Source organism: Phyllobates terribilis, unplaced genomic scaffold (genome assembly GCF_046119375.1).
Source record: "Phyllobates terribilis strain yellow unplaced genomic scaffold, ASM4611937v1 Scaffold_8__6_contigs__length_399053987, whole genome shotgun sequence".
Classification (NCBI taxonomy): domain Eukaryota; kingdom Metazoa; phylum Chordata; class Amphibia; order Anura; family Dendrobatidae; genus Phyllobates; species Phyllobates terribilis.
Genome location: NW_027362768.1, coordinates 152,316,703 through 152,343,708, shown reverse-complemented (window position 1 = coordinate 152,343,708; position 27,006 = coordinate 152,316,703). Strand labels below are relative to the sequence as shown.

The following is a 27,006-nucleotide window of genomic DNA, read 5'->3' as shown; positions in this document are numbered from 1 at the left end:
GTACTGTATACATGACCCCGCATAGTGATCCGAACTGTATACATGGCCCCGCATAGTGCTCCGTACTGTATACATGACCCCGCATAGTGCTCCGTACTGTATACATGACCCCGCATAGTGCTCCGTACAGTAAATATGGCCCAGCATAGTGCTCCGTACTGTAAATATAGCCCCGCATAGTGCTCCGTACAGTAAATATGGCCCCGCATAGTGCTCCGTACAGTATACATGGCTCCGCATAGTGCTCCGTACAGTAAATATGGCCCCGCATAGTGCTCCGTGCTGTATACATGGCCCCGCATAGTGCTCCATACTGTAAATATGGCCCCACATGGTGCTCCGTACTGTATACATTGCGCTCCGTACTGTATACATGGTGCTCCGTACTGTATACATGGCCCCATATGGTGCTCCGTACTGTATACATTGCGTTCCGTACGGTATACATGGCCCCACATGGTGCTCCGTACTGTATATGTAGCGCCCCGAGGGCTCGGCCGCTACAGGGGTGTTGCACCTCTGCCAGAGCTGTGATATTCCACTCCCGGGTGAGGATGGAGTGTGGACCAGGACTCAATTAGCTGCATACAGCACACACACCCCATTTCCGAGGGACAGCTCAACGGTAGTGTTGAGCCACCCCCGTAGTGTTCGGGTTCGGTTCGGTTCGTCGAACACCGGGATGTTCGAGGAACTGTTCGTCGAACTGTTCGTCGAACACCTTAGAACACCGTCGAACACCGTTAAAACCAATGGCAGGCAAACAAAAACACATAGAAACACATAGAAAACACCTGCAAAGGTGTCCAAAAGCTGACAAACTGCTCAGAAGACACTCTCTTTAAAAAAGCCGGCCGGCAAATTCAGCAGCGGCATACACCGGTACCCGACAATTTAGACAAGAAGGAATAGAGCATCACACATAGATTAGATAGATAGAAACATGTCAGTCACACATATAAGAAGCACAGTGACAGTGTTGGTTACTGCACTTGTCATTTAGTGTAAAGGATTTATTAAAAAAAATAATAGTGTTTTCATGCACCGTCTCTTTAAAAAAGCCGGCCGGCAATTCAGCATCTGTACCCGACAATTTAGAACAGAAAGAATAGAGCTTCACACATAGATTAGATAGATAGAAACATGTCAGTCACATATATAATAAGTACAGTGACAGTGCTGCTTACTGTACTTGTCATTTAGTGTAAAGGATTTATTTTAAAAAAATAATAGTGTTTTCATGCACTGTCTCTTTAAAAAAGCCGGCCGGCAATTCAGCAGCGGTACCCGACAATTTAGAACAGAAAGATAGAGCATCACACATAGATTAGATAGATAGAAACATGTCAGTCACATATATATGAAGTACAGTGATAGTGTTGGTTACTGTACTTGTCATTTAGTATTAAAATAAAGGATTTATTATTAAAAAAATTGGCGTGGGGTTCCCCTTAATTTTAGGCTCTAGCGGAGGTTAAGCAGACGGCTGGGGCAGATGTTTGAAGCCTGGGAAGGGGGTAATACCCACGGAGCTTCCCAGGCTACTAATATCAGCCCCCAGCTGAATACATAGCCTTTACTAGCTATTAAAATGGGGGACCCCCCCAAAAAATGACGTGGGGGTCCCCCCTAATTTAATAGCTAGCAAAGGCTAGGCAGACAGCTGGGGGCTGATATTAATAGCCCAGGAAGGGAGCCATGAATATTGGCCCCCTCCCAGGCTAGAAACACCAGCCGTCAGCCGCCCCAGAAATGGCGCATTCATAGGATGCGCCAATTCTGGCACTTAGCCTCGCTCTTCCACGCTGCCCTGGTGCGGTGGCAGGGGGTAATAGGGTTGGGGTTGATGTCAGCTTATAATGCCAGCTGACATCAAGCCCAGGTTAGTAATGGAGAGGCGTCTATAAGACACCCCCATTACTAACCCCATAGTCAAAGTTAAAAAAAACACAAACACCCAGAATAAAGTCCTTTAATTGAAATAAAGACACAATCCTTTATTGTTCTAAATTAAACCATACTTACCATCACGCCCATTCCAGCTGAAGCCAACGATCTCCTGCAATAAAAGAAAAATAATAAAGCAACCTCATCCTTACCTTTCCATGGTTCCCACGACAGCTTCAGCTCTGCTACATCGAGATGACAGGCTGGACCGCAGCAGAACGCTGCCATCCAGCCTGTCATCCCGCAGACACTGAGAAGCGCAGGCTTGCTTGCGCTGCTCAAGGTCTCTCTGTGACGACATCCAGATGAGCCGAGTTCATGTCCAATGAACTCGGCTCACCTCATGCACGTCACTGACAGCGTGGGAAAATTCTCACGCTGAAGCGCTGATTGCAGGAGAATTTTCCCACGCTGTCAGTGACGTGCAGGAGGTGAGCTGAGTTCATTGGACATGAGCTCACCTCATGCACATCACTGACAGCGTGGGAGAATTCTCCTGCACTCAGCACTTCAGCGTGAGAATTTTCCCACGCTGTCAGTGACATGCATGAGGAGAGCCGAGTTCATTGGACATGACCTCGGCTCATCTGGATGCCGTCACAGCGAGACAGTGAGGAGCGCAAGCATGCCTGCGCTTCTCAGTGTCTGCGGGATGACAGACTGGATGGCAGCGTTCTGCTGCGGTCCAGCCAGTCATCTCGATGTAGCAGAGCTGAAGCTGTCGTGGGAACCATGGAAAGGTAAGGATGAGGTTGGTTTATTATTTTTCTTTTATTGCAGGAGATCGTTGGCTTCAGCTGGAATGGGTGTGATGGTAAGTATGGTTTAATTTAGAACAATAAAGAATTGTGTCTTTATTTCAATTAAAGGACTTTATTCTGGGTGTTGTGTTTTTTTTAAATACTTTACTAGAAATTCATGGCGGTCATGTCTAATACTGGCGTGACCCCATGAATTTTGGGCTTGGGGCCAGCTGATAATACCAAGCTGGCCCTAACCCCTTTATTACCCAGTGAGCCACCGCACCAGGGCCCTGGATGAGTTGGGTACAGCGCCAGAAGATGGCGCTTCTATGAACGCGCCATTTTCCGGGGTGGCTGCGGACTGCAATTTGTAGCGGGGGGGGGGCCCAGAAAGCTTGGGCCTCCCTGCGCTGCAGATTCCAGCCCCCAGCTGCCTAGTTGTACCTGGCTGGACACAAAAATAGGGCGAAGCCCCACGTCAATTTTCTTTAAATTATTTCATGAAATAATTAAGAAAAAAAGGGCTTCCCTATATTGTTGTGTCCGGCCAGGTACAAATAGGCAGCTGGTGGTTGGGGGCAGCGTGGGAAAATTCTCCTGCACTCAGCGCTTCAGCGTGGGAGAATTCTCACACTGAAGCGCTGAGTGCAGGAGAATTCTCCCACGCTGTCAGTGACGTGCAGGAGGTGAGCTGAGTTCATTGGACATGAGCTCACCTTATGCACGTCACTGACAGCGTGGGAAAATTCTCCTGCACTCAGCGCTTCAGCGTGGGAGAATTCTCACGCTGAAGCGCTGAGTGCAGGAGAATTCTCCCACGCTGTCAGTGACGTGCAGGAGGTGAGCTGAGTTCATTGGACATGAGCTCACCTTATGCACGTCACTGACAGCGTGGGAGAATTCTCCTGCACTCACCGCTTCAGCGTGAGAATTTTCCCACGCTGTCAGTGACGTGCATGAGGTGAGCCGAGTTCATTGGACATGAACTCGGCTCATCTGGATGTCGTCACAGAGAGACGCTGAGCAGCGCAAGCAAGCCTGCGCTTCTCAGTGTCTGCGGGTTGAGAGGCTGGATGGCAGCGTTCTGCTGCGGTCCAGCCTGTCATCTCGATGTAGCAGAGCTGAAGCTGTCGTGGGAACCATGGAAAGGTAAGGATGAGGTTGCTTTATTATTTTTCTTTTATTGCAGGAGATCGTTGGCTTCAGCTGGAATGGGCGTGACGGTAAGTATGGTTTAATTTAGAACAATAAAGGATTGTGTCTTTATTTCAATTAAAGGACTTTATTCTGGGTGTTTGTGTTTTTTTTAACTTTGACTATGGGGTTAGTAATGGGGGTGTCTTATAGACGCCTCTCCATTACTAACCTGGGCTTGATGTCAGCTGGCATTATAAGCTGACATCAACCCCTATTACCCCCTGCCACCGCACCAGGGCAGCGTGGAAGAGCGAGGCTAAGTGCCAGAATTGGCGCATCCTATGAATGCGCCATTTCTGGGGCGGCTGACGGCTGGTGTTTCTAGCCTGGGAGGGGGCCAATATTCATGGCTCCCTTCCTGGGCTATTAATATCAGCCCCCAGCTGTCTGCCTAGCCTTTGCTAGCTATTAAATTAGGGGGGACCCCACGTCATTTTTTTGGGGGGTCCCCCATTTTAATAGCTAGTAAAGGCTATGTATTCAGCTGGGGGCTGATATTAGTAGCCTGGGAAGCTCCGTGGGTATTACCCCCTTCCCAGGCTTCAAACATCTGCCCCAGCCGTCTGCTTAACCTCCGCTAGAGCCTAAAATTAAGGGGAACCCCACGCCAATTTTTTTAATAATAAATCCTTTATTTTAATACTAAACGACAAGTACAGTAACCAACACTATCACTGTACTTCATATATATGTGACTGACATGTTTCTATCTATCTAATCTATGTGTGAAGCTCTATTCTGTCTGTTATAAATTGTCGGGTACCGCTGCTGAATTGCCGGCCGGCTTTTTTAAAGAGACGGTGCATGAAAACACTATTATTTTTTTTGATAAATCCTTTACGCTAAATGACAAGTACAGTAAGCAGCACTTTCACTGTACTTCGTATATATGTGGCTGACATGTTTATATCTATCTAATCTATGTGTGAAGCTCTATTCTTTCGGTTCTAAATTGTCGGGTACAGGTGTATGCCGCTGCTGAATTGCCGGCTTTTCATGTTTCACTGTTGGCACTGTTCCTATCGATTTGGGCAATCACTGTAATGCCACAACCACCATGGCTGTGGCATTACAGTGAGTGGCAGACAATCCCTGCATGATTGGTGCTCTAAATAGCGCCAGACATGCAGGACACGCTTTTGGTGCACGAACAGTTATCGAACATAACCTCGAACAGCCGAATTTTTTGCAAATCGTTCGGGTTCGTCGAACAACTCGAACACCGCCCAAAACAGCTCGAATTTGAGATTGGCGAACAGTTCTAGTCGAACACCGCTCATCTCTACTCAACGGTACTCCCATTAGACAGAAATGCAGGTAGGACAGACCATGTCCCTGGCTGGAGTGGGGAGGGGGGTGGAACACCCAGTGCTGTAGGGGCAGATAGGGGGCGGTTCCTGAGCGTAGGTAGGAGCCCATTGGTTGCTGGTCACCTGGGCTCATGGATAGAGGGAGGTATAAAAGGGGGGCACCATCTTAGGACAGTCAGTCAGTTCAGGACAGTCTGTGCAGAGAGAGGAGAAGACAGGGAGTAGAGGCTCTGTAGGAGCTCTACTCCAGAGTGGGCCTAGGGAGAGGCCGAGGAGGAGAGTGGAGAGAGAGAGGAGGTGAAGGGGAGCTGGGATTACTTCTCAGCCCAGCTCCACGAGAAAGGAGAAGAACGAGGAACAGAGAAGGGAAAAGAAGAGAAAGAAACAGAAGGGCTCAGGAACAAGAAGGTGGAAGGGACCCTAAGAACCCACGAGAATACAGGGTGAAGGGTCAGGCAGATTAAGGGTGCCGGATCCCAAGTTGGTGGAGGAGAAACTCTCTCAGCCAAAGACTGGACGTCGTGATCATTTATTGGTGCGACACCTCATTAAGCCTGCTAGGAAGGCACCATATAGAACAGCGGGGAACGGGATCCATGTTTATCCGCACAAGTTCGCGGCAGCTGGACAAAAGTGGGTCACTGGTGAGGCAGGCCAGAGGAAGGATTGAAGGGGGTCCTGAGCCATACTTCCGAGCTGCCTGGGAGTTGACCGAGCCCCTCACCTGGTGGACGCAGCACGGCTCGGGCAGTCATTGCCAGCTGAAGTGACTTGGATATTAACCGTGAGTAAAGACCCTGGACTGCAGTACGTTGTCTGTGTGCTTTTTCGCTCCTCCGGCACTACCGGTACTGGGACTCTCACCACCATCACTCCCACCATCCACTACACTGCCCTGGGGCCACACTCTTCCCGTGGGGAGTCACACCATCCCAGCTGCATACATCATCAGCCCCAGCGGTCTGCCTTGCAGCGGCGGTTCCTAATAGCCGCAATCCACGGGTGGCGTAGTCGGACATCACTTAAAACTTATAAAGGGACTACCACTGGTCTGACCACCCTGAGCCACAGACCGGGTCGCCACTACTACCCCCCATCGTTCCCCTATTGCCCGGATCCGAGTGCCCCACGGCCCAGGGGGCGAGTCATATACATTGCGCTCCGTACTGTATACATGGCCCCACATGGTTCTTCGTACTGTATACATGGCCCCACACGGTGCTCTGTACTGTATACATTGCGCTCCGTACTGTATACATGGCCCCACGTGGAGCTCCGTACTGTATACATCGCCCCTACATTGCGCTCCGTACTGTATACATGGCCCCACACGGTGCTCCATACTGTACATATGGCCCCACATGGTGCTCCATACTGTATACATGGCCCCACATGGTGCTCCGTACTGTATACATGGCCCCACATAGTGCACCGTACTGTATACATTGCGCTCCGTACTGTATATGACGCGCCCCCAGGGCCGTTGGGTACTCGACAGCCGGGCCTATGGATGCCTTTCTGGGGAATATCACGGTGGCTATCCCGGTCCGTGACCCAGGGCGGTCAGTGCAAAAGGGGGGATATTTTTATATGGGGTTTTTGGGATTGTTCGTGACGCCACCTGTGGAATGCGGCAAAAGGGGGTGCCGCCGCTGCGGAGCAGTCCTCTGGAGATGGTGTTACGGCAGCAGGGATGGTGTGGCTCTCCACAGGTAGAGCTTGCTCCAGGGCAGTGTGAGGCGGTGAAGGTTGCGCTGGGCATTGTAATGCAGGGAGGGAAAGATGGCGCAGATAAAGATTGGACGGAGGCAGTGCGGTGAGTTTTTACTCACAGTTCTTATGACAGTTCCACTGGTGCACTGTACAGTTGTCGGCCTCCCACGTCGCGCTGCATTCACCAGGCAGGGGTTCAGCACTTCCTCAGGTTTATTAGGAGTACCTGACAGAACCCCACTTTCTTGTGTTCCTAGCTAGACCGTCTTCACGCTGGGTCTTTCTCCCTCCTGCCCTGCGCTTCCCACTCTCAATCCTGCTCGGGTGCTCTGAAGTCCCTCCTGTCCGTCGGAGTTCACAGACCTGCTTGACCCTCACGGGGATTAGAATGAGGCTTCGGCAACTGACTATATAAGCCAGAAGCCTCCGGTTTTCCCAGCCGAGACCTGGAGTAACACGGCTGGACCAGGGGCCGTCCCCTTCTTGCGGCCTACGATCCCTCTGTCTTCTGACAGATTCGGGGCGTACGGGTGCCGTCTTGCCCTCGCCGTACCCCCTAGGATCCCTTCTGTAGATCGGAGCCTACTCCTCTGCTCCCCTCCTGGGCCTCTAGCACTAGGCCCCAACTTGTGGAGCAGAGCTCCTAAAGAGCCTCTGATGCGCCGTGGGGTACCCGGAGCAGGGCCTTGTGGATGCTGGGGGTTGTAGTTATCACCGTGGCGGTGACTCAGGGCAGTCAAACCAGGGTAGTCTATGTGTCTCTGTTATATATAGTCCGACTACGCCACTGAAGCTGATGGTTTGTGCAGCAAGGTGATGTGACTCCCCACAGGAACAGTGGAGCTTCAGGGCAGCGTGTATGGATGATGGTGGTGATAGTGCCGGGATCAGTAATGATAACACAGAGTCGTTGCAGTGCAGTCCTAGGGTCTTTACTGGTGGCAATTATATAGGCCCCAACGGGAGTACTTGCTAGGGATGAGGGCCTGGTCAGTCTGGGAGCAATCCTAGAATCCTCCTGGCCAGGTGGAGTTGTAGGCCTGCCGGTCTGACTGTACTCTTTGGCTATCCCGCTTATAGTCGTGTTGTTGCCCACGTCCCTGAGTGTAACGTGCTGTGCTCACCCGTATGGCTGGCAACTCGGACCTTGTGTATTCCTCGCTACTCTGTGGCGGTACGGGTCCTTTCGTGTGGCTGAGCCTCCGGGCTTCTGTTGGGTCAGGAGACCTACAATCTCCTGCCGTGCGGTTTCTGCTGCTGGATATACAATCCCCACAGCCTCGGACTCCGGTGTCCGGTTCTCTGTATGTGCTCCGGCTAGGATGAGCTCTGCCAGCTCCAGTCCTCAGCTCCTTGCTCCTTCGTGTCCTACTTGACTCCTGACACTAGACTCAACTAGACTCCGCCTCCAGACCCAGTTATAAAGGGCAGGATCCTCCCCTTTCTGGTCTGGAGCAGGAAGTGTTGCATGTAATGAGTTCCTGACCAGGAAACCCCTGTTTTGCTCCCAGACATGGTATTACTACCACTGTGGCAACCAGACCCTCTGGGGTGCCACATTCCCCTAGTAAATTTCAGTACTCCGGGACTGAACATATTTTGCAAAAATGTAACAGATAACAATACATGAACATATTTACAGGCATTACTGTCTTTTTAGGTCACGGTATCATCCGTAACCAGGTGCCCATTCCACTGAAGAAGATGTAGTTTGAGGGACCTGTCCCAAACCCTCCACGGGGGCCCTGGGGTGGCTACAGGGCATTGATGATCCGGATGTTGGACCACGTCTTCAGCCACCTCCACGGGTTTTTGTTCTGTGGTCTGTCACGAAGGGGCACTTTTACAAGTGCAACTATTTAGAGGACAGTTTTTGGGCTGCTCACAGTCCTCAGCCACCGAGTCTTTGATATATATACCCCTACGGGTAACTAAATGCAACAGGAAAAGTGTCCAAGTCACCTAAATTGTCCATTGTAAGGCAAAACACATCAATAATTAAATACATGAAAATCGCCAAGAATAATATACCCCCAGAGGCAACTATTTATACTAATGGTATTTCTATTTATTCACTGAACCTGACAGGGGCCTGACTTTTGGTGCTACGTGTTGATCTGCGTAGTACGGGAGTGTGGATGGTATCTATTTCTGCACTATCTGCTACCCTGTCAGTACTACGTGTGGGTAGATTGTAAAACTGCCATGGAACTGACAAGTGTACCATTGGCTGGGCCTTCTCGTTCCGGGGATTCTTCTTGAGCAGGCTCTTCAGGGGCACTTCCAGGTTCTACTTGCTGTGGAGGGTCTAGTGGCGTGGGTACGACAGGTTCACTGTTAGCAGAGGGTAGAACGGTGTACGACTCTTCCTCCCATTGGTCATCCAGCTTGTGGAGTCGCCTTTTCCTCTTTAGGACTCGCTCTCCCGGTGACAGGGGAATAGCAGGTGTATGTTGATTGTAAGTCTTCTCTTGCCTTTCTCTTGCTTGGGACAGACTTCTTTCAACACTTTCCTGTACCTTGCGTTATTGCTGTTGCCGTTCAGTATCCCAATCTGCATCTAGTGAGGCGTCCTCTGGCATCAGAACTCCCATGTCCAGGTCGATGGGCAGCTTACCAGGTCTTGCTCTCATCAGGTAAGCAGGTGTGCAGTTGGTGGAATTCACTGGGATATGATTGTAGAGGTCCACCAGGTCTGGCAACTTTTCTGGCCACAGACTGCGTTCCTCCAGGGGCAATGTCTTCAGTAGGTCTATCACCACCCGGTTCATCTTTTCACACATCCCGTTGGTCTGGGGGTGATAGGGTGTTTTCCGGATCTTCTTGCAGCCATACAGGTTGCAGAATTCCTGGAATACCTCTGCTTCGAAGGCCGGACCTTGGTCAGTTAGCACACATTCTGGGTAACCATGCGGGCGGCAGAAGTGCTGTTGGAAAGCTCTGGCTGCTGTCTGAGCCGTTGGGTCCTTGACTGGCACTACTACCAGGAACCGGGAGTAGTGGTCTACGATGGTGAGAGCGTAGACATAGCCTGACCTGCTTGGGGATAGCTTCACATGGTCCAGGGCTACCAGTTCGAGTGGCTGCTTGGTGATGATGGGCTGAAGGGGAGCCCTCTGGCTGTCACAGTCTTTTCTTCTCAGGTTGCATGGTCCGCATTCTCGACACCACCTCTCGATTGCTTTCCTCATGCCAGCCCAATAGAACCGTTCACGTAGCAGGACTTCCAGCTTCTTCCATCCGAAGTGTCCTGCTCCATCGTGGTACGCTTCCAAGACCATTGACGCATCCCGCCTCGGAACTACCACCTGCCAGACCAGCTCATGTGTCCGGGAGTTGATGGCTCTTCGACACAGCTTCCCTTCATAGATGAACAGCTTGCCTTTTTCTTCCCACAGCTGCTTGGTCTCCTCAGGAGCATCTGGATCAGGGTGTGCGTCAGCTTGAGTCAGCAACTCTTTGACTAGGCGGACAGCAGCCGGGTCACTGTCTTGTGTTTCTGCCCATCCATGGTGGGGCAATGGATTAAATGTGGCCTCCCTGTTGGCAGAGCACCTGTTCTTCACACAATGGGAGCACTGCTTTATCCCATGGCGGTGGAAAGCGGGGATCTCTATCTCTTCCAGCTCCTCGGGGTCTTCTCCCCCGTCTGGCAAGTTAGGCATTCTGGACAGCACATCTGCGCTTGCATTCTTGTGCCCAGCCCGGTACTTGATGGTGAATTCGTAATTAGACAGTCGGGCCATCCATCTTTGTTCCAGGGCACCAAGTTTTGCAGTGTCCAGGTGTGTCAGCGGGTTATTATCCGTGAAGACGGTGAATTTGGAGGAGGCGAGATAATGCTTGAAGCGCTCTGTCACGGCCCAGACTACGGCGAGGAACTCCAACTTGAAGGAGCTGTAGTTTTCTGGGTTCCTTTCTGTGGGCCGGAGCTTCCTGCTGGCGTAGGCTATTACCCTTTCTCTGTCCCATGTTGCTCGCGTCCGTGTGAAGGATGAAGAGCTGTCCATAATCAGGGTAGGCCAGGACCTCGTCTCCTGTGAGAGCCATCTTCAGACTGGTGAAGGACTCATCTTCCAGCTTGTCCCATTTGAATGGTGGTTTCTGGTTCTTGGCCTTTCTGGACTGGCCTATCAGGAGGTCCTGCATAGGTGCCACCATCTTGGTGAAGCCTGGTATAAACCTTCGGTAGTAGCCTACCAACCCGAGGAATTTCTTTAATGGTGGAAGGTCTCGGCCAGTCCTTGATTACGGTGATCTTGTCGGGGTCTGGTGCTACACTGTCAGCGCTTACCACATGTCCTAAGTACTGTACTTTGGGCTTCAGCAGGTGGCACTTTGATGGCTTCACCTTCAGGCCAAAGCCAGCCAGGGCTTCAAACACTTCCGCCAGGTGCTCCAGATGATTCTCATCTCATATGTCTTGGAGTATATTATGATGTCTTCCAGTTACAGGAGGACTGTCTCGAAATTCTTATGTCCTAGACAGCACTCCATCAACCGCTGGAAGGTTCCCGGGGCGTTGCAGAGCCCGAATGGCATGCAGTTGAACTCACTGAGGCCCATAGGGGTGGTGAATGCGGTCTTTTCGTTATCCGCCTCTGCTACAGGAACCTGTCAATACCCACTAGTAAGATCCAAAGTAGAGAAACAATTAGCAGATTTTAACGCAGCTAGTGACTCCTCTATCCTGGGTAGCGGGTATGCATCTTTATGAGTTATGCCGTTGATTTGCCTGTAGTCTACACACATTCTCATTGTGCCATCCTTTTTCTTTACAAGAACTAATGGAGCTGCCCAGGGGCTACAACTGTCTCTTATTACCCCAGCCTCCTTCATCTCTCGTAACATCCCTTTGGCATTTTGGTAGTGTGCTGGCGGTACAGGCCGGTACCTTTCTTTAATGGGTGGATGGTCTCCCGTGGGGATATGGTGTTGAACCCCCTTTACCTGCCCGAAGTCGAGTGGGTGTTTACTGAAGACCCTTTCATACTCCTGGACCACCCGGTATACTCCTTGTTTTTGATGTGGAGGGGTGGAGTCAGTGCCCACATGCAGCTTCTGACACCAGTCGTCCATCTGTCCCTTGGAGCCATTATCCTCCGCCTGTTTGGATGGAGGTAAGGGTTCCATTGTCTTTATAGAATTCTGATTGACGGTGAATAGCTTGGCTAGGGTGGCATACCGGGGCAAATGGACTTCTTTTTCCCTAATGTTCAGGATGCGGACTGGCACTCTCCCATGACGGACATCAACCACGCCCCTGGCTGTCAAAATGGTGGGCCTACTGTCAGAGTAGACGGGCTCTACCAGGGCCTGGTAATCTCTACCCTTTAGACCGATGGCAGCCCGGCACCATATCAGCATTTCACTTCTTGGGGGCATGGCAATAGGGAATGGGTCGCTCATCCTAACACTGCCAATCTCACCACCAGATATTTCCACCTGTTGTCTTTTCATCAGGGCTCTGATCTCTCTTTGTAGAACCCGTTGCTGGCTGGAACTGGCGGTCTCCGCAACCTGCTGTAACAAGACAATTATTTCTGCAAGACAATTTTCAATGACATTAGTGCCTAAAGTTATCATAGGATGACTTTCTCGGTGATCAATGTCGACAATAATCAGTCCTTGTGCTGGCAATTCGACTTTGCCAACTTTTATGGTCACTTCTTTGAACCCCACCTGAGGTACGGGTTGACCATTGCTGGCATAAATGCTCAAATGTTCATCTGGACAGCGGGTAATGTCAGAGTCAGTCCAGTACCGTTTGAAAAGAATGTAGGGGATGGTGGTCACCTGGGATCCAGTGTCCAGCAACGCGCTCATTGGAAAGCCGTCCAGCACGACAGGTAGGACCGTTCGTCCTCCCACATATTTGTCTCGCGGCTGCCTGGTGATGATGGGCTGCAGGGGAGTCCTCTGGCTGGCACGGTCCCTTCTTCTTAGATTGCACGGGCCACAGTCTCTACACCACCTCTCAATGGCTCCTCTCATGCCTATCCAGTAGAACCGTTCACGCAGCAGGAACTCCAGCTTCTTCCATCCGAAGTGCCCTGCCCCATTGTGGTAGGCCTCCAGCACCATAGCTGCGTCCCGTCTCGGTACCACCACCTGCCAGATCAGCTCATGTGTCCGGGAATTGACCATTCTGCGGCACAACTTCTCCTTGTAGAGAAACAGTCTGCTCTTTTCCGTCCACAGTTGCTTGGTCTCTTCCGGAGCGTCTGGGTCCAGGCGGGTGTCAGCCTGGGTCAGCATCTCCTTCACCAGACGGACTGCAGGGTCACTGTCTTGCGTCTCCACCCAGTTGTAGTGGGGTAAGGGGTTGAACGTAGCGGTTCGCTGGCCCCTCACACGGTGGGAATACTGGGTAATCCCATGACGGTGAAACGCACGGAGTTCGATCTCTTCCAATTCTTCTGGATCCTCCCCTTCGTCCGGTAGGTTTGGCATCCTGGACAGGGCGTCCGCATTGGTATTGGAGCGTCCTGCCCGGTATTTGATCGTGAACTCAAAATTGGACAGGCAGGCCATCCATCTCTGCTCCAGGGCACCCAGTCTTGCAGTGTCCAGGTGTGTCAACGGGTTGTTGTCCGTGTACACGGTGAACCTGGAAGAGGCAAGGTAATGCTTAAAACGTTCGGTTACTGCCCACACCACTGCCAGGAACTCTAGCTTGAACGAGCTGTAATTCTCAGGGTTTCTTTCCGTGGGTCGCAGTTTTCGGCTGGCGTAAGCAATTACCCGTTCTCTCCCCTGCTGGATCTGGGACAGTACGGCTCCTAGCCCGATGTTGCTTGCGTCCGTGTAGAGGATAAAGGGCTGGCTGTAATCAGGGTACGCCAGGATTTCATCCCCCGTGAGGGCCATCTTCAGCTGGTGGAAGGACTCCTCTTCCAGCTTTTCCCATTTGAAGGGTGGTTTCTGGTTTTTGGCCTTCCTGGACTGGCCTATCAGGAGGTCCTGCATAGGAGCTGCCTTCTTGGTAAAACCAGGAATGAATCTTTGGTAGTAGCCTACCAACCTGAGGAACTGCCGCACTTCCTTTATGCTGGATGGTCTTGGCCAGTCCTTAATCACGGTGATCTTGTTAGGGTCGGGGGCTACTCCGTCAGCACTCACCACGTGTCCCAGGTACAGTACCTTTGGCTTCAGTAGGTGACACTTTGAGGGTTTTACGTTTAGGCCATAGTTTGCCAGGGCTTCAAACACTTCTGCCAGGTGTTCCAGATGGTCCTCATAGGTCTTGGAATAGACGATGACGTCGTCCAGGTATAGTAGGACCGTCTCGAAGTTCCGGAGTCCCAGACAGCATTCCATCAACCGTTGGAAGGTTCCTGGTGCGTTGCAGAGCCCGAATGGCATACAGTTAAATTCGCTGAGTCCCATCGGGGTGGTGAATGCGGTTTTCTCCCGGTCCGCCTCTGCTACAGGAACCTGCCAATACCCGCTAGTGAGATCCAAAGTAAAGAAGAAGTTAGCAGATTTTAATGCAGCTAAGGACTCTTCTATCCTTGGTAACGGGTACGCATCTTTGTGTGTGATACGGTTGACCTTCCTGTAGTCTACACACATTCTCATGGTGTTGTCTTTCTTTTTCACTAAGACTAGTGGAGCTGCCCAGGGGCTACAGCTGTCCCTAATTACCCCAGCCTCCTTCATGTCTTTTAACATCCCCTTGGCGTGTTGATAGTGTGCAGGGGGTACGGGTTGGTATCTCTCCTTTATGGGAGGATGGTCTCCCGTTGGGATGTGATGTTCTACCCCCTTTACTCGCCCGAAGTCTAGCGGGTGTTTGCTAAACACTCTCTCGTACTCTTGAACCACCCAATAGACTCCCTGTTTTTGGTGTGAGGGAGTGGAGTCAGTACCCAAATGCAGTTGCTGACACCAGTCCTCCATTGGTTTCTTAGAGCCGTTACCTTCCTCTGGTTGAGATTGAGGCAAGTGTTCCACGGCCTGTACAGAGTTCTGGTTGATGGTGAACAATTTGGCTAGCGTGGCATATCGGGGCAGGTATACTTCTCTCTCCCCGATATTTATGATGCGGACTGGTACCCTCCCGTGGCGTACATCGACCACCCCCCGTGCTGTCAAAATGGTGGGCCTACTGTCTGAGTAGACGGGTTCTACCATTGCTTGGTAGTCTCTACCTCTTAGACCAATAGCTGCCCAGCACCAAATCATCATCTCACTTTTCAGGGGCATGGCAATAGGGAACGGGTCACACATTCTCACGCTACCTATCTCACCACCAGATAGTTCCACTTGTTGCTGCTTCATCAGTGCCCGGATCTCTTTTTGGAGGACACGCTGCTGGCTGGAACTGGCGTTCTTGGCAACCTGTTGCAAAATAAGAATCACCTCTGCAAGACAGTTTTCAATTACGTTAGTACCTAGGGTTATTTTTGGGTGACTCTCGCGACGGTCAATGTCCACAATGATCAGTCCTTGTGCCGGCAGTTCAACTTTAGCGACCTTGATGGTCACTTCTTTAAATCCTATCTGTGGCACGGGCTGACCATTGCTGGCGATAATGCTCAGGTCGTCATCTGGGTAGCGGGTTATGTCCGAGTCATTCCAGTACCGCTTAAAGAGCACGTACGGGATGGTGGTGACCTGTGACCCGGTGTCTAGTAGGGCACTCATAGAAATGCCATCCAGTACCACAGGCAAGACCGGACGTCCCCCTACGTATTTGTCATGCCAGTTCGATGGGCCTGATGATCTTATGCCTGGGGGTTGGCCCTCTACCCCAGGTTGTGCCCGTTTAAATGACAGTACCTTGCCATATGTCCGGGTTGATTGCAGCGGCGGCAGATGGGTCGTCCGTCCTCGTTGTATCTGTCGCTGGGTCTTCCTCTGGCCGGTGGGGTCCTCCTCAGTCGGCGCCACGGGACGTCCTCCGGTCCGGATGCCAGCTGTATCTTTCCTGGAGAAGAGACCTGTAAAGACTGCACAGTTCTGGTTAGCGCGGCAACGCTCTTAGTCAGCTCTTGGACCTGATGGTGCAGGTCTGTTGCCGGGTCATTGTTCAAAGCCTGCGCATCAGCTCCCACAGGCCCTGCAGACAAGGGCGCCGTCTCCTGGTGATAAATGATAGTAGGGCGCCTGTGGGTCACAGCGCCACCTGGTGCCGGTTCTCGGAGCACCCGGATGGCTCTGTCCTTGAACTGTGCAAAGTCCAGGTCAGGGTCCTGTAAGGCCATTGCCCGCAACTGGGTTCGGTGGGCATTACACAGTAGACCCTCAATAAATTGTTCGGTCAACAGCTTGTCTTCATTTCCCACGCTGTCAGGGTCTGCCTGCTTAATGGCTCTCAGGGCCTCTTGTAGGTTTAGAGCATAGTCTCTTATACTTTCATGTGCCCGTTGTTTGCACCCGTAAAATCTTAGTTTTATCTCGGCTGAGGTTCGGGTATCAAATGTGTCTTTCAGCCGGGCTAGTATTTCTCTGACAGTCCTCTTCTTCCCAGGTGACCAGGACTTTACCTCCCTTTGGGCTGCCCCGATTAACTGGGCCACCAGGATGCTCACTTTTTGCTCTTCCATGAGGGGGTATACCTGGAAGAGGCTATCAAGTCTTTCCCTAAAGTTACTCAGGGTATGTGACTCCCCTGAGTACTGGGGTAGCCAGGTTGCCCCCGGGATATAGGGCATGGTGAAGGGCATGACCGCAGCAGCGGTTGCGCTGGCGGCCGGTGTGGCGGTGGAGCTCCCCTCGGTGTCCGACATCCTCCTTCCCCCCTAGTGGACCGTGGCCTACCTTGCGATGCTCTTCTTCCGTAGGCCGCGGCTCCGCAGTCGATGGTCGGGGTTGAGGACCTGGCGTCGCGCTCCGATGACGTCAGCGTCGCTCTTCCTTCCTTCCAGGACCTTACGCAGCGTCGGTGCGTGGGGCGGAGCGTGGGGCGGAGCTTCGGATCTCGCGCTCTTTCGGCGTCCACGCCCCTCTTCTTCCCGCGCGGCGTCCCGAAGATGGCGTCCGAAGGCGGGAAGCAGCTGCGGATGGCGGGAAGAAGGCAGAAGACGGCGGGAAACGGTCCTAGATGGCGTCTGATGGCGGGAATCGGCTGCGGATGGCGGGAAATGACTCCGGACGGCGGGAAACTTCACCACAGGTAAGTATAAAAGTCTCTTTTTCAGGCACGCAGTACCCGGTGGTTGCGGCCACGAAATCCTGCCGACTACGCCAAAGTTGACGCGCCCCCTGGGCCTGTGCTGTGCAGGGGGATACCCGGAGCCGGATCGCTGGGGGTTGTAGTTCTCCGTGGCGGTGACCCGGTCCGTGCCCAGGGCGGTCAAACCAGTGGCAGTCTATTGGTATTGTAATTGTCCGACTACGCCACCCGTGGATTGCGGTCAGTGGGGACCGCCGCTGCGCTGCAGACCGCTGAGGCTGATGTAGTTTGCGCAGCCGAGTATGGGATAACTCCCCACGGGAGAAGTAATGCCTCAGGGCAGCTAATGTGGATGATGGGAGTGATGGTGTGAGCGTCCCAGTAGTAATGGTGCTGGTGCGGCGATGAAACACAGAGACGTGTGGTGCAGTTCAGGGTCTTTACTGATGGTATAAAGCAGACCCTCCCGGGAGTACTGGTTAGCAGTAGGGGCCTGGTCAGTCTGTGAGCAAGCAGGATCTCCCCTGGCCAGGTGGAGTTGTAGGCCTCCCCGACTATCTGCACTCTTTCCTGGCTACCTTGCTCTATGCGGGTAAAAGTAGCCCACGTCCCTCAGTATACCGTGTGGTGCTCACCCGTATGGCCGGTGACTTGGGGCCTTCCGTTAGCCTCCGCTTCACAATGGCGTTGCTGGTCCCTTGCTTGTGTCCGTGCCTTCGGGTTTCTATGGCCAGACGACATGGAATCCCCTGCCGGTTGGATTCTGCTGCTGGACCTGGATGTCCCCACAGCCTCGGACTCCGTGTCCGGGTTTAGTGTCTTCAGCCAAGGTGAGCTATCTAGCTTCCAGCCTCTGACACTCGCTCCTGCTCCTACAGAGCTCCTGTTGTCACTTTCCCTGTGTCTGCTGTCCTCCAGACCTGACTGCGTCTCTGTCTGGGACTTTACTCCAGGCTCTGACTCACCTAATCCCGCCCCAGACCCAGTTTATAAGGGCAGATTCCTCCCCTCCCAGGTCTGGGTGGGCCGTGTTGCATGCTTAGGGCTCCTGACCAGAGAAACCTCCTACTTGCTCTCAGACATAATATCTCTATTACTGTGGTAACCAGACCCCTGGGGTGCCACATTTACATAGTGCTTCGTACTGAATACATGGCCCCACATGGTGCTCCGTACTGTATACATGGCCCCACATGGTGCTCCGTACTGTATACATTGTGCTCGGTACTGTATACATGGCCCCACATGGTGCACCTTACTGTATATATTGCGCTCCGTACTGTATACATGGCCCAACATGGTGCTCCGTACTGTATACATGGCCCCACACGGTGCTCCGTACTGTATACATTGCGCTCCGTACTGTATACATGGCCCCACATGGTGCTCCGTACTGTACAGATGGCCCCACACGGTGCTCCGTACTGTATACATTGCGCTCCGTACTGTATACATGGCCCCACATGGTGCTCCGTACTGTATACATGGTGCTCCGTACTGTATACACGGCCCCACATGGTGCTCCGTACTGTATACATGGTGCTCCGTACTGTATACACGGCCCCACATGGTGCTCCGTACTGTATACCTGGTGCTCCTCACAGTATAATGGCCCCAGATTAAAAAAATAAATAAATACTCCCCTCTGCCATTCCAACGCTGATCCCTACCTACCTGTGGGCCCACGGGCCATCCCCTTTTCCCTAGCGCCGCGGCCACTCTCCTCTGCGCGCGCCCTCCCATCAGGTCCAGCCTGCCCCTGCCCTTACATGTACGCAAAAAAACAGACCAATTTCATCTATGTTTTGGATCAGATTTCCATCAGTGTTTTGGATCAGATTTCCATCAGTGTTTTGGATCAGATTTCCATCAGTGTTTTGGATCAGATTTCCATCAGTGTTTTGGATCAGATTTTCATCAGAGCTTTTTCAGTGTCAGATTTTACCTTCAAAGTTATATCACAAAAAATAAGGAAGGGGGTTTTTCCAACTTCTTCTAGAAAACAGTGAAAAATGGACAGCACATGGATGGCATCCAAGGGCCTTTCGAAATTTTTCATAGACCCACAGACTTGCATTGGTGAGTTTGATCCTGGACACAGATTAAATTCAGAGAAGTCTCCATGTTTTGGCGCGGACCGCTCATTCGGCAAAAATACACTGAAATGTGAATAGCTCTATAAACTATGGGCAGGAGATATTTCTGTGAAAAGCCCGGATAGAACTTGTATGAGAAAAATTTACATCTAAATGAGTCCTAATAATATACTAACCAATTTTTCCATGTCTTACAGTCTTCCGTCCGTGCAAGTCGGGGAACAGTGGGAGGATATTTCCTGGCTGGAAGATCAATGACCTGGTGGCCTGTAAGGACTGATATACAATAGTGGCTTCTAAAACCAACAAGTGACCTATAATCATGTCCATGTTTCCCTACTTCAGTGAATCTGTTAGAGGAGCTGTTACATCTTCCATCTTCAGAAGCACACAACTTCCTGCCTCTTGACTCCCTGCTTCTCAGGGGGCGGTGCTTTCCTGCTGATTTACAGCTGCCAGTTACTAAACAATATATTACTATTTTATTCTTGGTGTAATTCCCCCTGAAGTCTTAACCCTTAGATTTATCACTCAAGAGTCAAATGAATCGAATACGGTCTCATAACTCCTATGTGCACCCAAGCGTGATGTGGAACTTCCCCATCATTGCCTCAGACTAAGTATGCGGAAGAACGCAACAATGTCACATGAAGCAGTGACTTTTTATTAAAAGTTTATTTAATGTGGGATATCGGGGCCAAGATCTGTAGCTTTAAGCTGTAATTTACACTTTTTAAACAATTTTGACCTCAACAGGAATGAAACATTGGGACGTTGTAGCTATATGTCTTCGTTGATCTTTTCCTAAAAGGATTAGAGTTGTCCAGGATTAAAAAAAAATGGCTACTTTCTTACAAAAAAAAAAAATCAGTGATTAGGGTTGAGCTGTAATACCACATGTGGACAGGGGTGGCACTGTTTTTTAAAGGGAACCTGTCACATTATAGATGCAGTCTGATCTGTGGACAGCAGGAGAAGCTGAGCAGAACAATATATGGGTTTGTGGGAAAAGATTCAGCATAACTTATTTTATTCATTAAAAATTACTGGTGTTTGTATGCATGAGTCCAGTGGGCGGTTCTACTGGTGACTGACAGCTATCTCTGCATGAACAGTCATACAGGGAAAACTCAATCACTGAATAGGACCGCCCACTGGACATACAGTACAGACCAAAAGTTTGGACACACCTTCTCATTTAAAGATTTTTCTGTATTTTCATGACTTTGAAAATTGTACATTCACACTGAAGGCATCAAAACTATGAATTAACACATGTGGAATTATATACTTAACAAAAAAGTGTGAAACAACTGAAAATATGTCTTATATTCTAGGTTCTTCAAAGTAGCCACCTTTTGCTTTGATGACGGCTTTGCACACTCTTGGCATTCTCTTGATGAGCTTCAAGAGGTAGTCACCGGAAATGGTTTTCACTTCACAGGTGTGCCCTGTCAGGTTTAATAAGGATTTCTTGCCTTATAAATGGGGTTGGGACCATCAGTTGTGTTGTGTAGAAGTCTGGTGGATACACAGCTGATAGTCCTACTGAATAGACTGTTAGAATTTGTATTATGGCAAGAAAAAAGCAGCTAAGTAAAGAAAAACGAATGGCCATCATTACTTTAAGAAATGACAAAGCAAAGCAAAGCAGTCATCAAAGCAAAAGGGGGCTACTTTGAAGAACCTAGAATATAAGACATATTTCAGTTGTTTCACAATTTTTTGTTAAGTATATAATTCCACATGTGATAATTCATAGTTTTGATGCCTTCAGTGTGAATGTACAATTTTCATAGTCATGAAAATACACAAAAATCTGTAAATGAGAAGGTGTGTCCAAACTTTTGGTCTGTACTGTAAAATGTATTTTATTATTTTTGTTTAAGTTTTCAGAGTATAAAATATATTTTTTTTTTTGTCAGTTGTCCCAATGGGCTGGGACCTTGCATTCCTCACTTCTTGGTGCTCAAATCTTTGGACAGATGCATCTTATAGTTTCCAGTTTATTATTTTGAGCACCGTACTGTACACCATATTGGAGGAAGCGCACAGAGGAAATCAACCAGTTTTAGATAGATACAGAAAAGTCCAACACTAAAGAAAAATATCTATTAAAAAAATCAATGGATGTCCGAAAAGAGTAAGGTTTTTTTGAATCCCCCTTTTTTGTGTTTTTTTAAGCATTTATATGTTTTTAATGTACTTAAATATATATTTTTTTAACATATATTTTTTCTTTTTTGCTGGATATTGACTCTTACTTTCTGAAGATCATATGGATCACTTATTATTAGCTTTACCCAAAATTCTAAAACTGTAGTCAATACATTAAAGCTTGATAACCGCTTGCCTTTTAGATACCTCGGCCAAACAATTTTTTTGTTTAATAGTTGAATTTTAACATTGTTTAATAAGTTTATATTTTACTGTTCAGCCAATATGGCTACCAAAGTGGAAGCAGTAAAATTGGAAATGTTTTTTCTTTTTTAAAGTTTCCTCCCTAAATTCCAAATCAAAAACAAATTTAGATCACTGCAAATCCTCTAGATCCTCTTAACTTTTTCCTTGTTCTTACAGATCGGAGCATCTTTAATGTCCAGCAATGTCGGCAGTGGTCTCTTCGTTGGGATGGCGGGATCGGGGGCCGCGGGAGGTTTGGCAGTCGGAGGTTTTGAGTGGAATGTAAGAAAATATTATAACTGTAAAAAAATGTAATACAAACAAATAAAGAGAATCTGTCATTAGATTTCACAACAAAAACTGCACATCGCATTGGCTTCTCCAATCTGATGAAGCTGGTATACTTACTTTGAAAATCCATGTCTGTATGGCTGTATAATCCTTTTAGAAAGTTTTCTGCCTTTTATTATTAAAATGCTCATTTTCATATCAGTATTTTACGGCTTTTCTGACATGGATTTTCAAAGTAAGTACACAGGCTTCATTGGGTCTAGGAAATTTAATAACGTATGCAGTTTGAATTGTGATATCCGCTGACAGATTCACTTTAAATTTGAGATCTGTTTTTCTAATTTAAATAGTTAATGCAAAGTTATTTTTAATGCTTGTAAAAAGAAACTTTGAAAATTACTTGCAATTAAAAATCCTTTTCTCCAGGAATTTTTAACTTTATTTGTTAACAGCTCATTGCAATTGGTCACTACTGCAGTCTAGAAGTGGTAGCCAAACATGTGCAATGCTTACAAACTCCTTCCAATAGAGCTTGTAAGTGCAGCTCTGAAGCTGGGCAGCACTGTCGGCTCCCGATTCATGCAGCTTCTGTGCAACTTCAGTTCTCCGATGCTGCAGAGGTAAAGCTGCATCAATGAGGACTATCTGAGGGTGCACAACTTGGCCCAGGAGCACGACAATGCTGCTATTTAACTAACTAAAGCAATATTGGCTAACAGTAAAAACTAATGGGAGGGGGCAATTTTACGTTTTGGTGGAAAATACTCTGGTCAACAATGTCTTAAATGTCTGAACCACCTTTTGCTTGACTGTCTGTATGCTCAAAAAGTTCCCCATCAATTACGTTGATGCAGACACAATTTACACTGTGTTCCAAATTATTATGCAAATAATATTTTCTCAGATTTTCCCAAATTACCTACATGAATTGCAGTCATTGTAATTTTCCAGTCAAATAACTATTAGAGTACAATTGAAAGGTTTTTGTACAAACTGCCTATGATAACAGTATATTTAAAAAAAAAATAAAACACTCAAACTGCACTCAAAATGCATGTTCCAAATTATTATGCACAGCAGAGTTTTCAACCTTTTCATTTTAATAAAGAACAAAAAAATGGTCATTTTTGAAATTATAAGCATTAGCAGGTTATTACAAACTGAAATCAAACAGTTTTCAACTCAAAACTTTATTCTAGGTGATGTTACATTTGCACATAGGACCGCTTGTTCGAAAGGAGCTTCTGAACTCTCTCGTCCATTGAATTTGTCAGGTTTTGGATGGTTTCTGCTTCAATTGTTTTGCATGAGGACAGAATACCCTCCCAGAGCTGTTGCTTAGATGTGAACTGCCTCCCGCCATCATAGACACTTCTTTTGATGATGCTTCAGAGGTTCTCAATGGGGTTGAGGTCAGGGGAGCATGGGGGTCACACCATAAGTTTGTCCTCTTTTATGCCCAAAGCAGCCAGAGATGCAGATATGTTATGTGCAGCGTGAGAAGGGGCATTATCATGCATGAAATGCTTATAATTTCAAAAATGACCATTTTTTTTGTTCTTTATTAAAATGAAAAGGTTGAAAACTTTGCTGTGCATAATAATTTGGAACATGCATTTTGAGTGCAGTTTGAGCGTTTTATTTTTTAAAAAATATACTGTTATCATAGGCAGTTTGTACAAAAACCTTTCAATTGTACTCTAATAGTTATTTGACTGGAAAATTACAATGACTGCAATTCATATAGGTAATTTGGGAAAATCTGAGAAAATATTATTTGCATAATAATTTGGAACACAGTGTAATTAGTATAGTATCACATGGGCTCAAGCTTGGACTGACTTACAGCAGTAAAGGAGAATCCTCCGGTGGGCCCCCTCCAGTACTTGGCACTATATATTTGAATCACTATGTACAGACAAAGACGACATCTTATTCATTTAACAATCTACTCAGTTCATTGTTACATAAATTTGTGATTGAGGTTAATGTCACATTTGCATGTAGCTAAAAAGTGGAGCCCTTGAGTTGGTTACTGGTGGGCCCTTGGCACCCCGGTCCGACACGGACTGGACTATATTGGGTGACACTTAGGTGGTCAATCACAACCAATCATAAAATCAAAGGCAAAGGCATTTTAAGAATATTAAGAAACTCCCTGTGATTTGCAAACAATGTTCACTGTATGATTCATAGCGCTTTAATCATTTTGTGTAAGGCATCTTGGGTGCTGGTGGCCCTTGGATGGATCTTCGTACCTGTATACCTTGCCTCTGGAGTAGTCACTTTGCCTGAGTTCTTGGAAAAACGTTTTGGTGGTCGGCGGATTCGGATCTACATGTCCGTCCTATCACTCATCCTCTACATCGTCACTAAAATATCGGTAAGTTTACTGCCACCTGGAAAGATTCTTTTAATTGGTTAAACTTGGTCTGTGTTCACACGTTCCGCTGTTGCAGCGTTTTTTTGGGAAATTCAAAGCTGCTCTTTACTGTGCCAGACAAATCTATGAGAATCCAGAAATCTCATGCACACACTTGTCTTTTTCTTTCCTGACTGCATTGGGAAACTGCAGCGTTATTTAAATCTGCAGCATGTCAATTATTTCAGTGTTTTTGCAGCATTTTTTTACCCATAGAAAGTAATGATAAAGTTAAAAATGCTGTAAAAACACGCAGCAACGTTATTCCTACCACTTTCGCTGGATTTTTTAAGCGTTTTTTGTGAATAAAACTAACTTTATTAAACATGTACTAAAGAAAAAGCACACGTGATCCGTTTCCAAAAAAATGCAGCAAAAAATCCTTAAATTATACAAAATCACCATGAAAAACACTGTGAAGACGCTGAAAAACTGTGGTTTTAATGCAGAGAGCAGGATAAAACTGTTAGAACTCTCCTGTTTGTTTTTGTTTGTATCTTGTGTTTTGCGGTCACGTGACCATCTTCCTATATATTCCAGCTCGGCCCTTCTGGCCTTGCTGGACTTCAGTGTTGTTTTGACTGTCTCTCTAGCCCGGTGCTTTTGTGCCTATCTATCTCTAGTTTGCTTGGTCCTCTGGACCTCTAGTACTTTTGTCAGTTTATCTTTTGCTCTGCAACAACTTCTGTTAGGTGGTGTCCAATTTTTTGTCCCAGTCCTTTTAGGAACCCCTCCCTTTTTCTATAGGTCTCCGTTCAGACTATTCGAGGACAAAGGCTGGTCTGTTCACAAGGAACAGGTCGCCCGCTACAACGTAGGGACTCAGCTTAGTCTTACTGTAGGGACAGCACTCCCCTTCTTTCCCTAGTTTATGTTGCAGATCAGTAAGTCCAGCCCAAACAAAAAAAAAACTTTAAAGAAAGAAATCCGGGGATCAGTATGGTTTCTGTTCAAGATTTAGCTCAACGCCCGCAGGGATTGTCTCTGGAGGTGTCCGAGCTCCGGCAACACGTGAGTTGCTGTCCTGGAGCGCATTTTGTGGAACCGAAGGTAGGACTCCCTGATATTTTTGATGGTAAACAACAAGATTTTTTTTCCTTTAAAAATGCTTGTTTATTATATTTTCGTTTGAGACCAAAGTCCTCTGGGAAAGAATCATAGCGCATTGGGTTTATCATGTCACTTTTGCGCAAGGAACCACAGGGGTGGGCCTTTTCTCTCCAACCTAATGATCCGTGTTTTAGGTTAGTGGAGGATTTTTTTTCTGCTATGGGGCTATTGTATGACGATCCTGATCGAGTCTCATCTGCTGAATCAGAACTTAGATGTTTGAATCAGGGGTCAGGTGATGTTGAAAATTATTGTACACACTTCAGAAGGTGGTCCTCAGAAGTGAAATGGAATGATTCGGCGTTAAAATGTTTTTTTCTTGCTGGTCTAAGTGAAAGGGTTAAGGATCTGATTGCATTTCCTGCACCTGAAACCTTGCAAGAAGCCATGCAATTAGCTATACGTGTGGACAGGAGACTGCGTGCCAGGGTTTATGATGAAAAGATTCCTACAATGGCAGCTCCTAGTTCCCAGAGGGTCTACTCGGACGGCGGAGAACCGATGGAGGTTGGGGCGATGTCACTCCACTCTCAGGAAAGAGACCGCAGGTTTTCCAAGGGATTGTGTTTTTATTGTGGTAAATCTGACCATTTGATTAAGAACTGTGAGCTTCGTTTAAGTAAAGAAAAAAAAAAGGTCAGTTACGCCCGTATTGCTTGTTTAAACTCTAAGGGAGTATTTCTTTCAGGGAGTACCTCATTGCAGGAAGATTTGATTGAATTTCAGGTATTTGTGGATTGTGGTTCAACACTTAATGTGATTGATAAGGGGTTTTTGGAAAAACTTAAATTGGAATCCAAACCTTTGTCATCACCTATTTCTGTGATTGCAATTGATAACACTCCTTTGAAATGTATTACTCACAAGGTTGCGGCATTTCCCCTCACTATCAATGGCATTCACCAAGAAAATTTGGATTTGGTGGTATTAAATAATTTACCCTCTCCAGTCGTTTTAGGTTTGCCTTGGTTAAAACTGCACAATCCTTTACTGGACTTGTCTACTAATGAGATAAAGGCTGCGTTCACACATTGCGTATTTTCCTGCGTTTTTTTACGCGCGTATTTTCCTGCTTTTTTTACCTGCGTTTTTTTACGCAGGTAAAAAAAGCACCTCCATTCACACACTGTGTTTTTTCCTGCGTTTTTTTATGGAGGTGCAGGAGAAATGAAGTGTGAGGAGCATGGACACCTGTATGTAATGTAATGTATGTGTCTGTATGTAATGTAATGTATGTGCCTGTGTGTCCTGTGTGTACTGTCTGTGTCTATGTGTCGTGTGTGAGTGTCCCCCTAGCAGTGTATGTACAGACAGCTTCTGGCTGCAGTACATACACTGCTTTTAAAAAGAAAAAAACTATGGATACTCACCTATCCGATGGATGGGAGAGGCGTCCACTCCGGTCCCGCGGCTTCCAGCATCTGCCGGTGAAGCGATCAGCTGTTAGCTAACCGGCTTGTAAATCAGCTGATACAAGCCAGTTAGCTAACAGCTGATCGCTTCACCTGCAGATGCTGAAAGCCGCGGACACCGGACCGGACCGGTCCCATGGCTTCCAGCATCTGCCGTGAAGCGATCAGCTGACTGTCAGGTGACCGGCTTGTAAATCAGCTGAACGGAAGCCGGTAAGCTACAGTTACCTGATCGCTTCACC

At 48.2% G+C, this 27,006-nt stretch overlaps 1 protein-coding gene across 3 annotated transcripts in view; it reads left to right on the top strand.

Moving 5' to 3' along the window:
- Window positions 1-27,006, top strand: part of SLC5A9 (solute carrier family 5 member 9) — a 103,667-nt gene that overhangs the window by 16,355 nt on the left and 60,306 nt on the right. For all 3 annotated transcript variants that reach the window (XM_073643516.1, XM_073643514.1, XM_073643515.1), the window contains exons 3-5: window positions 19,324-19,395; window positions 21,707-21,811; window positions 24,039-24,203. In XM_073643516.1, the coding sequence (XP_073499617.1) occupies window positions 19,324-19,395; window positions 21,707-21,811; window positions 24,039-24,203 (342 nt within the window). The remainder of the gene's footprint in view (window positions 1-19,323; window positions 19,396-21,706; window positions 21,812-24,038; window positions 24,204-27,006) is intronic.